At 36.3% G+C, this 15,735-nt stretch overlaps 1 protein-coding gene across 2 annotated transcripts; it reads right to left on the bottom strand.

Moving 5' to 3' along the window:
* Positions 1 to 4: 4 nt before the first annotated feature.
* Positions 5 to 15,127, bottom strand: pla1a (phospholipase A1 member A). Of its 2 annotated transcripts, none has more exons than XM_074657822.1 (11): positions 14,708 to 15,127; positions 12,875 to 13,103; positions 12,391 to 12,568; positions 11,098 to 11,206; positions 9,379 to 9,480; positions 6,984 to 7,076; positions 5,719 to 5,901; positions 4,584 to 4,673; positions 3,427 to 3,532; positions 1,906 to 2,061; positions 5 to 464 (listed from the first exon to the last, which is right to left on the bottom strand). In XM_074657822.1, exons 1-11 carry the CDS (start codon positions 14,772 to 14,774, stop codon positions 374 to 376), a joined length of 1,404 nt encoding a protein of 467 aa, XP_074513923.1. In that variant the 5' UTR covers positions 14,775 to 15,127; the 3' UTR covers positions 5 to 373. The 2 variants fall into 2 exon arrangements, with proteins under 2 accessions (XP_074513923.1, XP_074513924.1); XM_074657823.1 differs by having other exon boundaries at positions 5,719 to 5,883; positions 14,708 to 15,125.
* Between the last annotated feature and the right edge of the window lie 608 nt (positions 15,128 to 15,735).

Genomic DNA, 15,735 nt, shown 5'->3' with positions numbered 1-15,735 from the left:
AAAAGCACAGTTACCGTTTATTGCTTGACTTTAAAAAGACAAACTGAATTCAGCATCATTAAACCGACTGGAACATCCTAAAACCAGAATATAGAGAAAGGTTTCATTCTTTCAACACTTCTCAGAGCTGCAGGACGGAGCTAAACCTGAATAATAATAATAATAAAAACATGCTATAGATCCAGTGGTGATGTTGGAAGATCAGTAGATTAGCCACATAACTAAATAATAAAGTTAGTAGTAGAGTGATCGTCTCCTCTCCAGATTAAAATGTGGTTCTTTGGCTCTCTGATCATTAAACGAGGTGGAGAAAATGTGAGACTGACTTCATGTTGGGTGTTTTTTTTAGTCCAGTGTCTTTTGGAGTAGATCTTTAGTAGATGCCACACACCTGCACAAAGTCATGTGACCACGGAGCTCCTCGTCTGACGTGGATGTTGTTCACGCACAGCGGCTCCTCCCGCCTGAAACAGAAACACCATTAAATGTAATTTAAACGTTTTATTTAAAGCTGATAAGACAGCTGCAAAGAAGATGGAACTGGACCAAAGTGGTTCACATGGAGCTTCTATGTCCATTGTAATATAAATATTAGTATTTTCTATTGTTTTGTTCTATTTTTCCTTGATTTTAAAGATAATTCTTTGGGGAATTTTAAGTCTGTTATTGATAAACGACAGTAGAAACAAACAGGAAACACAAGGGGAAAGAGAGGATGACAAGAATCAACCGGTCACTGGTTGGAATAGACATCTGATATCAGTAGATTGGTGCAACACCTTAAACTATAAAACAAATATAGTCTCTCTATATTCAGTTATCACATAAAGGCATAAAATAGTGACACTGTTTCTAAATGGTCTCAAACATTTTATTACTTACAGTATAGCGAACATAAACAACAATACAATACATTTGTGATAAACTAATATCGCGTTAATCAAGCTGTTCTGATTGAATGTTCGTACTAGTAAAAGTAATACACTGTAATTCCTATATAACCCACGTAATCGTGAACTAGGACGTGCAGGGCTGCCTCTAAGGAAGTCAGGTGACGTAGTATAAGTAAGGGATAATGTACAGCGAGCCGCTTTGCATCGGGTTGCCGCATCGCCCTGTCAGGGTTTAATTCACAACAATGACCCGCTAGCTGTACATTATCCCGCTTATTACACGACTACTTACTGAAGAAATCAATCATTTGACACAAAAATGGTCCGCCAGAGTCCGACATCAGAACTGCGCCCATAGCAACGGTCTGCTATACATAGCAACGGTCTGCTATAAAGAAACAACAGACTGTAGAACGCCGTGATTGACCAACTTAGTTTATAATGCAAACCCATCTGCGGCAACAGTAAACGCTCTGAGAAAATGCGCCGGGAGTGATGGTGACGTAGTTGAAAGAATGAAAAGACACACAAAGGGCGGGTGGGAGGGGAGGTGGATGGGTCCAACAAACACAGGGCTTTCATCCAGGAGACCGCTGTTTCCTGGATGTTTCGCTTTCACGTTACAATCAGCTGTTCGTTCGTGTCCCGTGTTTCACAACGTTCAGTTTCATTTTCACTTTAACAAACGTCGTAGTTTTAAACCCAAACCATGTATTTCTTTCCTAAACCTAACTATAGTGATTTTGATGTCATAAATAAAGTGATGCCGAGGGGCGATATGTGACGGGTTGGGTTGAGAACGTGTCGGTATTTCAGCCAAGAAACAAAACGACAAACCGTCTCTGATCTACTGCTTTAATATTTCATCTCTTTATGTGGCGGCTAAACAGAAACAGGCCCGGACGCTGTTGATGATTTATCGAATAGAGGAGGATAAATAAATTGTACCAGGAGGAGGAGAGTGAACAGAACACAGTATACGTGTGCACGTCATGCTTTAGGTAAACCGTACCTGATTGAGGGGATGTCGGAGAGGCAGACCGACTTGACGTGGATGTCTCCCTGTCTGTAGAAACGAAATCCGGTGTTCTTCAGCTCGATGGACTCGACCTCACAGAGAGCGATGGGGTGAGACAACACCATCCTGTACACCGTCGTATCCGTCCGACTGCAACACACACACACATATAAACACACAGCGTGCACGTAAATAATGTTGTCATAACCACACAGGACCAGACACACACGCTTTATAATAATCAACATTCATCACAGTGGACAGTTATTTCCTTCTGTGTTTATCAATAAAGCTACAACAGACTAAGCTCTCACTCTATTACACTTTTGTTTTTGTAATCCAAAATATAAACCAGTGCTGGAAGAAGTACTCAGATCCTTTACTAAATTAAAAGTAGAAACACCACAGTCTAATAATACTCCATTGTAAGTACAAGTCCTGAATTCAAAATGTTACATAAGTAAAAGTATAGAAGTAGCATATTATCAGCAAAATGTACTCAAATAAAGTAAAAGTACTAATTATGCAAAATGACTCCTTTCACGGTAGACCTATTATATTAAACATTTTAAATTTTTTTATCACCAACAAATGCATTTAAGAGCTTTTTAGTGTTGTAGGAAATTAATTAAGTACGTTTACTGAAGTACTGTACTTAATTGTACTTGAGTAATTCCATTTTATGCTACTTTAGGCTAATATGTAATTGAGAATGCAGTTTAGTTGTATGAGAACGTAATTTTGATGAATTAATTTTGATGAATTAATTAATTAAATTAATTTTATATAAATATAATATGGAATATTGTGTAAAAAAATAACATAATACATTACAGTATGTTAAATAATAATAATAAATAAATATAAATAAAAATATGTTGATAAGAGTATTAAATACTTGACAAATCTCCCTTTAAGGTTCATTTTGAACAGATAAAAAATGTGTGAATAATTTGCGATTAATCACGATTTAAATATTTTAATCGATTGACAGCCCTAAATATAATATAAATATTACTAATATTGCAAAAATGTAAGTATCCATGTGATGTAAGCAACTAAATTCCTGTAGTGAACCTGCACATATTTGTGCCACAGTATGCTGCACCTGGCTAGGACTCTTTATAGTGAAACATACAATACATCTCCTCTATGAATAGAAGCTGCCTGCTCAGCTTTTCTGGGAAAAAAAAGAAAAAAAAGAAACTGTCAACCAGACCAGCTGCCACGCTGAATCCTGCTCTACTTTTAAACTGCTGGTTTACATTTCTGTAACAAGGAATGTGCACAAAGTGAAACCTTAATTGGACCTTTTGTTGTGTTTATGTTGATTCCCATGACCTCATCCTTTATCCTTGTTCTGTTTCTAGTATTTTAAAAGCTAGAAACAGGAATTAAAATCATCCTTTCTCCGTATATTGCATCTACTTTTACTCTCGTCAGCATCCTAAACTGTGGTGCACTTCTGAGAATGTGATTATAAAGATGATGAGGTTAGAGATGTGTGGTACCTACAGCCTGAGCCTCCGCTCTGTTCCCTGGTCGTAAGTCGTCAGCGTCACCTGAACCTCGGCGCTCTTATCCAGAGGAAAAACCTCCAGCTGCAGCAGGATGTGATGAGCTGCAGCAGAGAGGGGAAAACATCTACTTAGTACTGAACATGTATAAAAGCTCCTGGTAACACTTTTTTTGTGAGGATTATTTTTTATTTGAATTAATTATTATTTTTTTATTAATTAATTAAATCATTTTAATTTATATTTAACCTTTTTTTATCCAGGATTATCTCCCATTGAGATTTAAAATCTATTTTCCAAGGGAGTCCTGGCCAAGATGGATTATAGTGTATTATAATTCCAATAGTTTTAATATATTATAATCTTTTTATAATGCATTATGAACATAAACTATGTGAAGTTTAATCATATAATGCATTATAAGTATGTTTATAGTGCGTTAGAGACATAGGGTTGCAAAAAAATGCCAGTAATTATGACGTATTATAATACTTGACCTTATAATTCATTATAAAATGCTTTATAATGTGTTATAATTAGTGTTATAAAGCATTATGGATACTTATGAGTGCTCATAACTATAATTATACAGTGCTATAAGCAGATTATAAGTATGTTTGTAATGAATTATAGACATGGGCGTCATAGAACGTGTTACCAAACTCTTCTTTTGGACACATTATGAAACATTAACAAGTAATTAGCAGCCTTGATTAAACCTCAACGGGCAAAATAACAAACTTTTAGAGAATGCAAAAATCTGTGCGTTTGAATTGTTTAACTTTAACATTTTTAGAGGAGATAAAAAGTCACACTTTTATCAATAGTCAAAATATGTTTGTACTTGACAAATAAATGTGATTCTGATTCAAAGTCTGAATCAAACACTAACATCTTGTTAATTAAATGTCTTCAATATGAAATATTGTGTATATGCGATATTCAACTTGTTATGAGTTGATAGATACCAAATACTTGATTGTGCTCCTTGTAGTTTCTGAGATACAGACACTTTCTTATCATACTATAAATCTTTGGGCACTATTTTTTTTCCCCCTTAAATATAATGAAATATATACAAAAAAAGGAGTCCCATCATGTGCCCAAAGACTAAATGTAGTATGCACAAAAAGAGGTTTAAGTTCAAGGACTCACAGCAAAAAGGTGGTGAAGACGTAGTGAGGAGGAACACCTTCTGCTCTTTGGGAACTGGAGATATGGATATGCCACTGTTCTCTGATAAACCTGAAACACACACACAGGTGATTGAGGGTCAAACAGTACAGTAGGTCTATATACTGTATACGTCACACAGATCAAACAGGCTCCGTGTACGTTAACTGTGTCACTGTATCAGTCGTTGGTGTGTCGTTGGTGTATCAGGAGGTTGAAGTGATAAGAAGCTGCCAGAAGGCGCCGTGTGACGAGACCAGAGCTGCTGCCTGAGTGCAGCCTGATGTCGTGATTATCTACCGGTGATACTGAGACGTTACAGAGAGCCAAACAAAGATACACAGTTTATATCTTTATTCTTTTACTTACTAACTTACTTTTACTATACACTACAGGTGAATAGAATTAAAAAAATGAACTAATAGATATCGCCATGAAACTTCTCCAGTTGATTACTTTGATGAATTATTTTTCGTCTGAAAATGTTATGTTTGAATATGCAAATGAGGCATTAACTTAAGATAAGATAAGATAAGATATTCCTTTATTAGTCCCGCAGTGGGGAAATGTGCAGTGTACAGCAGCAAAGGGGATAGTGCAGAACACAAGATGCATCAGCTAACAAAGTAAAAAAAAACAGCTAAACAAAGTGTAACAAAATATGAACCATTTAAATAGAAGGAAGTATAAAAATAGGAGCAGTATATACAGTATTGACAATAAACAGACTATTAACAAAATTGCACAAGTGGAAAAATGATATTGCACAGTGAGAATGAATTAAACTCCACCTGAAAATATTGCACAGGATGAATTATACCTGAGTAGTAATGATATTGCACAGTCAGTATACAGTATAGTGTGCTAATTTGCATACATTTCCAAAACAGAATAAATAAATCTAAAATAAATAAATAAATAAATGAATAAATGAATAAATGAATAAATGAATGAATAAATAAATAAATAAATAAATAAATGAATAAATGAATAAATAAATAAATAAATAAATAAATAAATAAATAAATAAATAAATAAATATAAATAAATAAATAAATAAATAAATAGTACTAAAATAAATACTGATAATAATACAGAAAATAAAATAAAATCTTACCTATGGTCGGACATGTCCCCTTGAAGACATCACAGTCCAAACAGTGTCCCTTCAGGAACTCCTCATAGCTGAAGCAGGGGATCCCCGTCAACGGGCAGGAGCCGTTCAGGGCGCTCATGTAGACGTGCAGTGCTCTCATGTGGTCACATATCACATAGCCGTACACTGGGAAGTAGACGAGAACTGACAACACACAGGAACACTAAGGGATGCCAGACGTCTGGAGACAATTATAGTCATTTAAACATGTAAAACTGGGTTCAAACTATTCAGCTATAATTTTAATTTTATCCATAACTTCTTGAGGAAAAAGAAAGTAGTCTGAGTTATACTTTAGAGGAAACAGCAGCCAGACTTTAAAACAATAAACACAGCTGCCTTCTTGCTGTTAATCTCCATCTTTCAGGTTTTAGTCAGTAGTAGAAGTACTCAGATCTTGTACTTCAGTAGCAGTACTACAGTGTAGAAATACTAAAGTCCTGCATTAAAAATGTTACTTCAATAAAATCACAAATGTATTAGCATCAAAATATACTTAAAGTACCAAAAGTATAAGTACTTATCATGCAGAATGGTGCAGAATTTCATATATTTAGTATTATTGGATTATAGTTATTTTTATGAATTAATTAAATTATTTTAATTTATAATTAACCTTTATTTATCCAGGATTATCTCCCATTGAGATTTAAAATCTCTTTTCAAAAGGGCGTCCTGGCCAAGAAGGATTATAGTGTATTATAATTCCAATAGTTGTAATATAATAATGTATATAATAAAAAAAGTAGCAGTACTACAGTGTAGAAATACTCTATGACAAGTAAAAGTCCTGCATTAAAAATGTTACTTCAATAAAAGCACAAATTTATTAGCATCGACATATACTTAAAGTACCAAAAGTATAAGTACTTATCATGCAGAATGGTGCAGAATGCATGTATTATAATTATTGATGCATTAATGTGTAAAGGTGGAGCTAATTCTAACTACTTTATATACTGCTGGGTAGCTTGCAAATTCCCCTTTCGGGGATCAATAAAGTCTCAGCTTAATCTATAATATCACATCATTTATTTGTTGATTATAATTTGTATTATTAATCTGAATCTGCAAAGTAACTAAAGTTATTACATAAGTAGAAGTAGAAGTATAAAGAAAATGGAAATACTCAAGTTAAACTATCTCAAAATTGTATTTAAGTACAGTACTTGAGTAAAAGTACTTAGTTACTTTCTACCACTGGTTGTAGTGAGTTCTGGACTTACTTGAAGCGAACCTGGAGCGAGCACATCCTATCTGGTCTTTTCCTCCGTTCAGGAAGAAGTCCACATGACCGACAGGGATGGAAATCCCAAAATCTGATGCGGAAGAAAACCTCATTAAAGCGGTCAACATTTTGTGTGGTTTTTTTATCTGTAAACTGAAAACAAACCCTGAATTGAGAGGAAAAAACATAATTTCAACAGTAAAGTAAAATAAACTTCTGTTCTTAGTGCTGTTGATCATCCACCATTACATTACAGGCCTCCTCTCTAACCACAATACCGCAAAATACACAACACTGGTTTGTGAAAACATGATAATTGCACATTGGATTTTCCTCAATTTCCCCAGATTGTCTTGAGTCAGCTGCTTTAAAGAATTCATCATCATCATCATCATCATCATCATCATTACTGTAGGTGACCTGACTGAGTGAGCGGAGCAGGAAACAACAAACATGTCGGTTATATTGAGACAAGCTGTGTTTACTTCTGGTTTTACTTTTTGTGATCAAACCACAGAGACGTTGAGCTGAGACATGCTGAAACATAATACCATTAAAGAAGAGTCATAGTCCGTCACACAGCAATTTCTATCTGATGTTAGAGTAGAGAGTAGAGTAAATCCACTGAATGTAACAGAGTATGGGTGTAGGAGCCAAAATGTGCATTTAGTCTGTGTTGTTTATTATTGTTTTGTAGTTTAGGCTGCACATATTATTTTGGTTAGTATCACTTCCGGTAATTGACACACTGGTGTGGTTTCACTTTATTTGACCTGTTCACTTGGAGCGCGGGATTTTAGACAAAGAGTGTGAGTTAGGCTTGGACATTATTTGTTTACCGTCAAATCACTGTCAGAACTGAAAACACATCTTTTTAGTTTAGCCTTTCACGGTACTTCGTAATGTATTTATTATGAATGTGCCCATTTACCTGTATTTATTTTAAATTTCATTTGTAGTTCTTTGCACTATAATCTTGTATAGACTGTCTTATCTTGTTTGTAAGGTGTCCTTGGGTGTCTTGAAAGGCGCCTATAAATAAAATGTATTATTATTATTATTATTATTATTGTTATTATTATTATTATTATTATTGTTATTATTATTATTATTATTATTATTATTATTATTATTATTATTATTATTATTATTGTTATTATCACTTCATGTACTTAGTTAATCCAGTACAGTAATTGTTTTTAATTATTTTCCTTTAATAAACACCATAAAAGCCACACAGTAAAGAGCCTACTTAGCCCCTTTTTAATTGATAGTAGTCGCTACAATGGGTGCTTTTGATATTTTGTTATATATTATACTATATTTTTTATTATTTATCATATATACTATACATTACTCATACTATACATACTATATTTTATGTTATATTGCTGTACTATATTATTTATCATGTACTGTATTACTACATTTCACCTTATACTATATCTTACTGTATATGTCATACTATATTATGTTAATATGTTATCCTATTTTAGTACATTATTAATTAATACAAACACAAAGTGTCATTGCTTAATCATATTATATACTAATCTCATGTATGCTGGTCATATACTATGCCTTTCTGACTGTGTTGCTACTAATCACACCACTCTCACTTTTACCTTCTAATTTTGACTTTAATTGCTCTTGCATAGTTTCTATTTTTACTTCTATTCTTATTTTAGTTATATATACCTCTTTTTTACTTTCTCTATTTATCTGTTTTTATTCTCTCTATCAATCTTCTTGTGCTGCTGCAACACCTGACTTCCTCCTCTGGGGATCAATAAAGGCTTATCTTATCTTAGAATATCTTATCTGATCGTATCTTAACTTATTATATCTCATCTCGTCTTATTTCATCTTATCACTTATGAATTAAACCTTCATTTTAAAAAGGGGAAGTTTGTGTGAATTCTCCTTTCAGAACTTACAGTCTCTGACTTTAGGCAACAAATCTGTATTTATCTCAAACATGACTACCTGTTATGACAAAATGCCCACAGTTTGTGCCTCAGTAAAGTGTGATATTATTGTTCTGTTTGCATATTTCTCATGTTGTAACCAGTGTTGGAAATTAGCACCAGACACCAGCCAAATATGCAAGTGGCTGCTAGATTTGCCTCACTCACCAGCCAAACAAAACAATGGTAATCTATTGAGTGGTTGGTAGATTTTAGGATCCACAAAACCACAAAAAAAGTGAATTTCCTACACTGGTTGTAACAAACATTCAGTTTCTCCTACTAACTGTTGACCTTTCGTACACAGAGGAGAATAACTTTCCTTCTATTGGAAACACAACAGCATGTTACCAGCAGCCTCTAGTGGAAAGAAATCAGCATCATTTTAAGGCCTTCTTTATGGTATTTAAGTGAAAGTTGTCTCACAGTCGGAGTCTGTGTGGATGGCGTCAACAAACTGAGCGTCAGACGGGTCCAGCCGGTCGAAGGTGTCGGCGCCTTTAAACATGGGACCAGCGGGGTCGAGACCTGGAGGACAAAGAAAACAGTTTGAAACATCTTTGGCAATTATTTTCCTTCAGCGCTCTGATAATGAAAGTGCTGAATGGCAGCTGAGAATCTTTGTGAAGCTTATTTTGTATTTCCATTTTGAAATACCCCATTGAAACTTGAATTGTCGCCTTTTACGTAGGAAGACAGTGGTTCATTATGCTGTAGTTCAAGTTTTTTTTAATGTTTTAATACAAAGTCAAAGCAATTTCTTTTCCCACTACATGAGAACTTTGGCAGCATTGTTTTTCAAGAAGCCTCGTTTTCAATTTTGGTTTCTCGGTTGTAGGTTGGACTAAATAAAGTCTCTGTGGCTGACGCAGTTGTTGACATGCAAAAACCACCGTGGTGAGGTTTTACAGGAATAAACATTGGCTTTGTGAGAATAAAAGCTGCAAGATGCATGACAGCAGCAAGTACTGTAAATATGTAACACAGTCTCACGGCAGTTCGTGAAATAGTCACACAATTTAATCTATGTGATCCGTGTACATAGACACGGATTTCCCTTTTTTTTCATGACGCTCAGCATGACTTTCAACAACGTATTTTTAGTGCGTTTTCCTACTAGGGTCTCATCTTCCTGGGAAAAAAAGGCCACTTCAAAAGTGAAAATTTCCTTGGGAAGATTTCTTGAAAGACATCATATTTAGGCCTTTCAAGATAAAAAAAAGTGATCTTGAAATTAACTGAGAAACTCATTTTGAGCTGTATTTAACTAGTATTAAGTGTTGTGTGTCATAATGAGCCTTTAATGCTCAAAATTCAAGATGCATTGTATAAAAACAAGTCCGTATATCTCACTGAAATGTTACTTGTTAGGTGATTGTGTTTTTCACATGAAAGTCTTGCTGCATGCTGAACTGACATCTCAAGTAAACCCAACTGTTTCTCTCTTCCTGTCACTTCCTCTTAACTTAAATCATCTTCATGATGTTTTGAAGCAAACACAAATGCACTCAGGGATGTTACGTAGAAGCTCTTGAACTTTCTGATATTGAAAAAGAGCTTTACTGACCTCTAGCAGCTCAAATGAATCACTAGTGAAAGCTGCTGATGATTTGATCATATTGATTTTGCACCAGTAAATATTTCTTATTACCATTTATTTTAATGACCAGATTCCAGTCAGCAGCTGTGTTTCCTCTGAACTCGCACCAGCCTCCCCACTCAGACAAAAAGAGACGATATAAACAAGTGAACAGTGGCGTATTGTGTTTTCTGGGGACAAGCGTCTCCACACAAGCAGCTTCAGAGAGGCTCTTATCAAAGTGTCATTGTCCTTTGAAGAGCCCGGCTCATCTTCACAAGGTCACACCGAGACACATCCGCAGCCGAGAGGCTCTGTGAGAGACTTCATTGTCTGGCCGGTTGTTCTGCAGCAGAATAGCAGCAGCTGGCACCTTTTATTTTTCCATTTAACAATATTGTAGAAGTTTACCATCATGGTTTTGTTATTAATTTAAGGGAGGATGATCTAAAGCATCAAATTATTTCTTTCTTCTAACATTTTACAATAAAAATAGAGCAGCGTTTTCAATTCAAGTTGACATTGTGAGAAATTGTCAGTCCTTGTCAGAGGTGGTCTGGACTCACCTGTGATTCGTCCAATCTTCCCCTCAAACAGAGTCCCCACGAAACCAGCGACGTGCGCCCCAAGACTGATGCCAATGAAGTGGAAGGACCCTAGTTTGCATCCATGATTCTGTTGGACAAGACAGTTGTAGTCATTATTATTTTCACCTGAAACTGTTTCTGTGGGAGGAACTGTGAGTTTACTGTGTGCAATACTGTGCCTTTGTTTTATTAAATGCGCATCACTCCAGAACAGCAGCATACTTAAAACCCATTTGTACTAGCTGTAGAACTGGTATCTTAATTATACTTTACCTGGAATGCCTTTGGCCCAATTTTTGTTTCCATTATTCAAATAATTTGTCAGAGAATCACACATTTATTTTGGAATATGTAACTTTTAAATACAACTTTAATTTAGGTTCTTAAAACTAGATTTTTAAACTACTCTATTTGCCCTCAGTGGTGCATATTCCCAAAATGATTAGCACTTAATCAAATGATCTATCCATAACTAAATGATACAAAGTGGACTTAAGGCTTTGGGGTCCCCTGCAGCCCTGGAGCAGTTGGTGACCAAGCCTTTGGTAGAAGTAATAGCTGTAGTGCATATAGCTTACAATAACACTCATAGTCATATAGAAACGGCAGTAATAGGCTGGTATATTGCTATAAAACAAGAATCCCTTAATTAATCCTTAATTTACGGTTCCAAACATGATTCAAGGTGTTAGGTTTGGTAACCAGATGTCCCTTAAAATGATTTAAAACAGCAAAAACAAAATCCCTTAAAGAAAATTAAGGAGGATGAGCTTTCATATCCCCCATAAATACCCATTAATTTCAATTATTTAACAAATTACACTAAATTATCAGATACAAGCTTGATCTTCTCTTATTCATTTAAGATATTATATTATACTCTACTCATTATAAATGCTAGTGGTAATTATGTTCTGTGGTGTTAGTTGTGCATTGGTATGTGACTTTATATTGCATGTATATATTCCCTGTAAATATGTGTGAAGTCTTTTACTACAATGCACCATTTGAAGCTGATGCAACTGCAATTTTGTTGTGTTTGCATAATGACAATAAAGTTTGTGATGAGCCTTGATAATGTTTTTGTTCACAGGTCTCTTAAAAAAGGAAATCCTGATCCTAATGAGATTACTTGTTTAAATAATAGATTCATTATTTAATTGGGCCTTAATTAGCTGTATTCAGATGTTGTTATATGCCACTAGAATCAGCAATAGAAACAGGAGCAGTGTTTCAAAATAAAGTAAAATAACCCTAAAGTGTTTGTCTCACCTGCAGCTGGTTGATAAGGACGGAGATCTGCACCGCCACCTCCTTGTAATTCTCCACCACCAGGTTGTAGGCGAAGGAGGCGCCGTAGACCCAGTCCACAATCAGCACGTTCACATCCTGCGCCCTGAGCAGGGCTCGGGCCAGCTCCTTCACCCAGGACGGCTTACTGCCCACCGCCCTGCAGGGGTAGAAGGTAGGTTTGGTCGGGTCAGGAAAGGTCAAATGGAGGCAGAGAGAGGGATGGGGAAAAGAAGTTGTTGGTGCATTTCTATGTGTGTTGAGCTGTTAATTTCCCTTTAAACCAACTACCAATTATATCTAAAAACAACAACAAACAATAAACAAAGTTGATGCCCCCTAAATTTAAACTGTCTTCTAGGGGAGGCCTCAAAATGCTTGAAAATGCAAACACAGATATAAGCAGAACTTTATCAGAAAGCTGAGTGGATGTAGGACCCCATCGCTTACAGCTCACTCTCCTCACCTGTACCCGTGGACGATGACCTTGGTCGGGCGGGAGACGTTGAAGTAGGACGGCTGCTGCTGCTGTGTTTCAGTGAGAGACTCCTGGTTGAACATCTGAGCACAGCGCATGTTTCTCCTGGTCAGCAGCAGGTACTGAACCTGCAGCTTGACTCTCTGCTGCCGGTACTCCAGCCAGGTGGTGTTGTTGAGGTCAGCGCAGTCATCATCCCTCTGCCGCTCCTCTACACCTGAAGGACGAGGAGGCCGTATAAATGTGTTATTTTCTCCTATTCTAAAAATGATGTATTTGAATATTTCTGCATACTGGGGTCCCTAAACAGTCTTTGAATTACATAAATTGGGTCTCACTGTAAAGCTGAGACTCTGGTGGATCCAATGAGCCCAACTGTATTCATGTGTGATGATGTTAGTCCCCATAGGAGACATTTCACTGTAGTGACCTCACTGTATAAAATGATCTGTGGTGACCTCTAGGATAATCACAGCCTCATGAAACTTTACAGCAAACTAGAGACCTAGAGCATTCAGAGGATGGCTGGATCAAACTAGAGACCTAGAGCATTCAGAGGATGGATGGATCAAACTAGAGACCTAGAGCATTCAGAGGATGGATGGATCAAACTAGAGACCTAGAGCATTCAGAGGATGGATGGATCAAACTAGAGACCTAGAGCATTCAGAGGATGGATTGATCAAACTAGAGACCTAGAGCATTCAGAGGATGGATTGATCAAACTAGAGACCTAGAGCATTCAGAGGATGGATGGATCAAACTAGAGACCTAGAGCATTCAGAGGATGGATGCCTTTCCTAGGTAGATTGACAATAAGGGGGTTTCTGAGCAGTTTACACAACACAAGTGCTCGCCATCCAGTCGCTGAAAAAATGCAATTCTTGCAAAAATCTCCAAATGTTAAAAGTTTTTGATCCCAAATCACAGCATGGCTTTTTCTATGGTGTTCCTCAAGGTCTCGGTGTCTTAATGTGGTATTTTGGAGCGATTATTGATCATTTTGATCAATTCTCCAGTGGTAAAAAAATGTTAAATTTAGCACAAAATCTGTGTAACAAATGGTATCAACCCCAAAATTGCTGCTGCAACTTATCTATATAATAGAGCATGGGAATGACCATCATACACTTCTATCATAATGTTCTAAACCCTTATACACATTCAGGATTTATTTTAATGTATTCATTCATGTTTATTACTTGAATTAACCTCCAGGTTCCCAGCTTTCAGATGATGTTCACCACTTCTATGTGACATCTACTGTTGACCTGCTATCTCCCCCTAAAGACCCCCTGGACCCCCCTAAAAAAAGACAAAAATGTGTCTATGTGGGTCTCAGAGGGTTAATGTCCAGCTGTATTACAGTAAGTACTCATGCAGAACACAGGTTCAGAATAGGGGTGTCGCGATATACCGGTATTGACGATAACTGTGATATTTAAAAATAAGATCATGTTAATAATACACACATGATAAGATTGTGTAAATAATCCAGTGCCTCTTAAATCATTTTATATATACAGTTATGGTTACAGACTCTCTCTCCACCTCCCTACACTCGTATTTTGAGTGTAATAAATTTGCCATAAAAGCAACAAAACGCACAATAAACAAAGTTATAAGCTAGATATCACGATAATATCATTATCGTGAATTGTTTTGACGATCATCATACAGTGAAAATCGGATATTGTGACAGGCCTAGTTCATAACAACCCCTTTCTTTGCATATATTTTTGGAGCAATTGCATGAAAAACATCCAAAAAAAAGATGCAGGAGAAAGAAAGAAAGTCTCCATCATGAGCTTCTTCACTTACCAACCACCAGAGATGTGATGCAGACTGTCAGGACACAGAGGAGGATCGGTTTACGTTCCCGAGGCATATTTCTGTTCAAACTCAGAGGTGAATGTGGAGCTTTAGTTGGTTCTTAACGGTGCTCAGCTGCTCCGTTTAGCTCCAGACTGGTGGATGCAGATCAGCTTTAGGCTAGAAAATCCCGGCTCGGTGCGGTGTTGTAACTCTGGAACGACTACTGAGACTTTAACTGGCATGAAGAGCCAGAGCAGGAATCCACATAAACCTTTCTGTTTCTGTTCTTGCTTCTTGAAACAGGGACGTTCTGTCCAGTCATCCCACTAGTCAGTGTCTCAGACTGGGTTTGAACCTATACCGACAAGTAGTTGGAGCTCTTTGCCTGGCGGTGAAGCCATGACCTCATTGGTGTTCAATGGCTGTTTGTTTGAAATGCTGGACTCTGGCCTGCTGCCTGCTGGTTTGTGTGTGTGTGTGTGTGGGTTGTGTGTGAGTAATTGTGTGTTGTGTCTGAGGGAAATCAATCATTATTGATTGTTCCACTTTTAATACTCTTTTTACATAATCATTGCTCTTTGTAAATTTGCTGGAAACTACTCTGGGGAATTCCAGTGCTTTGACCAATTAAACCAGATCACTGCTGTTTTCTTACTAAATTATGATTGTGGACAGGGCCGGCTTAAGACATAAGACATATAGGCGGTCGCCTATAGAGGGCAACCTTCTGGAGGGGTAAAAATGAATAAATTAATAAATCAGAATTTTAAAAAAAATGCCAGTGGGCGCCCTTGTTGCATTGAGGTAACAAATGAACAAATAAATAAATTAATTAAAAACAAAAATGCTGGTGGGTGCCCATCCTTATTTTCTGCATTGAGGTAATAAATGAACAAATAAATAACTAAATAAAAAAATAAATAATTAAATAAATAATTTCACCCCAGTAACTCTTTCTCACACTTGTAAATTGTAGTGAAACTGACTAAGCACTTTTAAGCCAACAACATCAGGGACCAATTGTTTATTTATAA

The sequence above is a fragment of the Sebastes fasciatus genome, chromosome 14, assembly GCF_043250625.1.
Source record: "Sebastes fasciatus isolate fSebFas1 chromosome 14, fSebFas1.pri, whole genome shotgun sequence".
Taxonomy (NCBI): domain Eukaryota; kingdom Metazoa; phylum Chordata; class Actinopteri; order Perciformes; family Sebastidae; genus Sebastes; species Sebastes fasciatus.
Note: the sequence above shows the minus strand (reverse complement) of the source record. Positions and strands in the feature narration are given on the sequence as shown.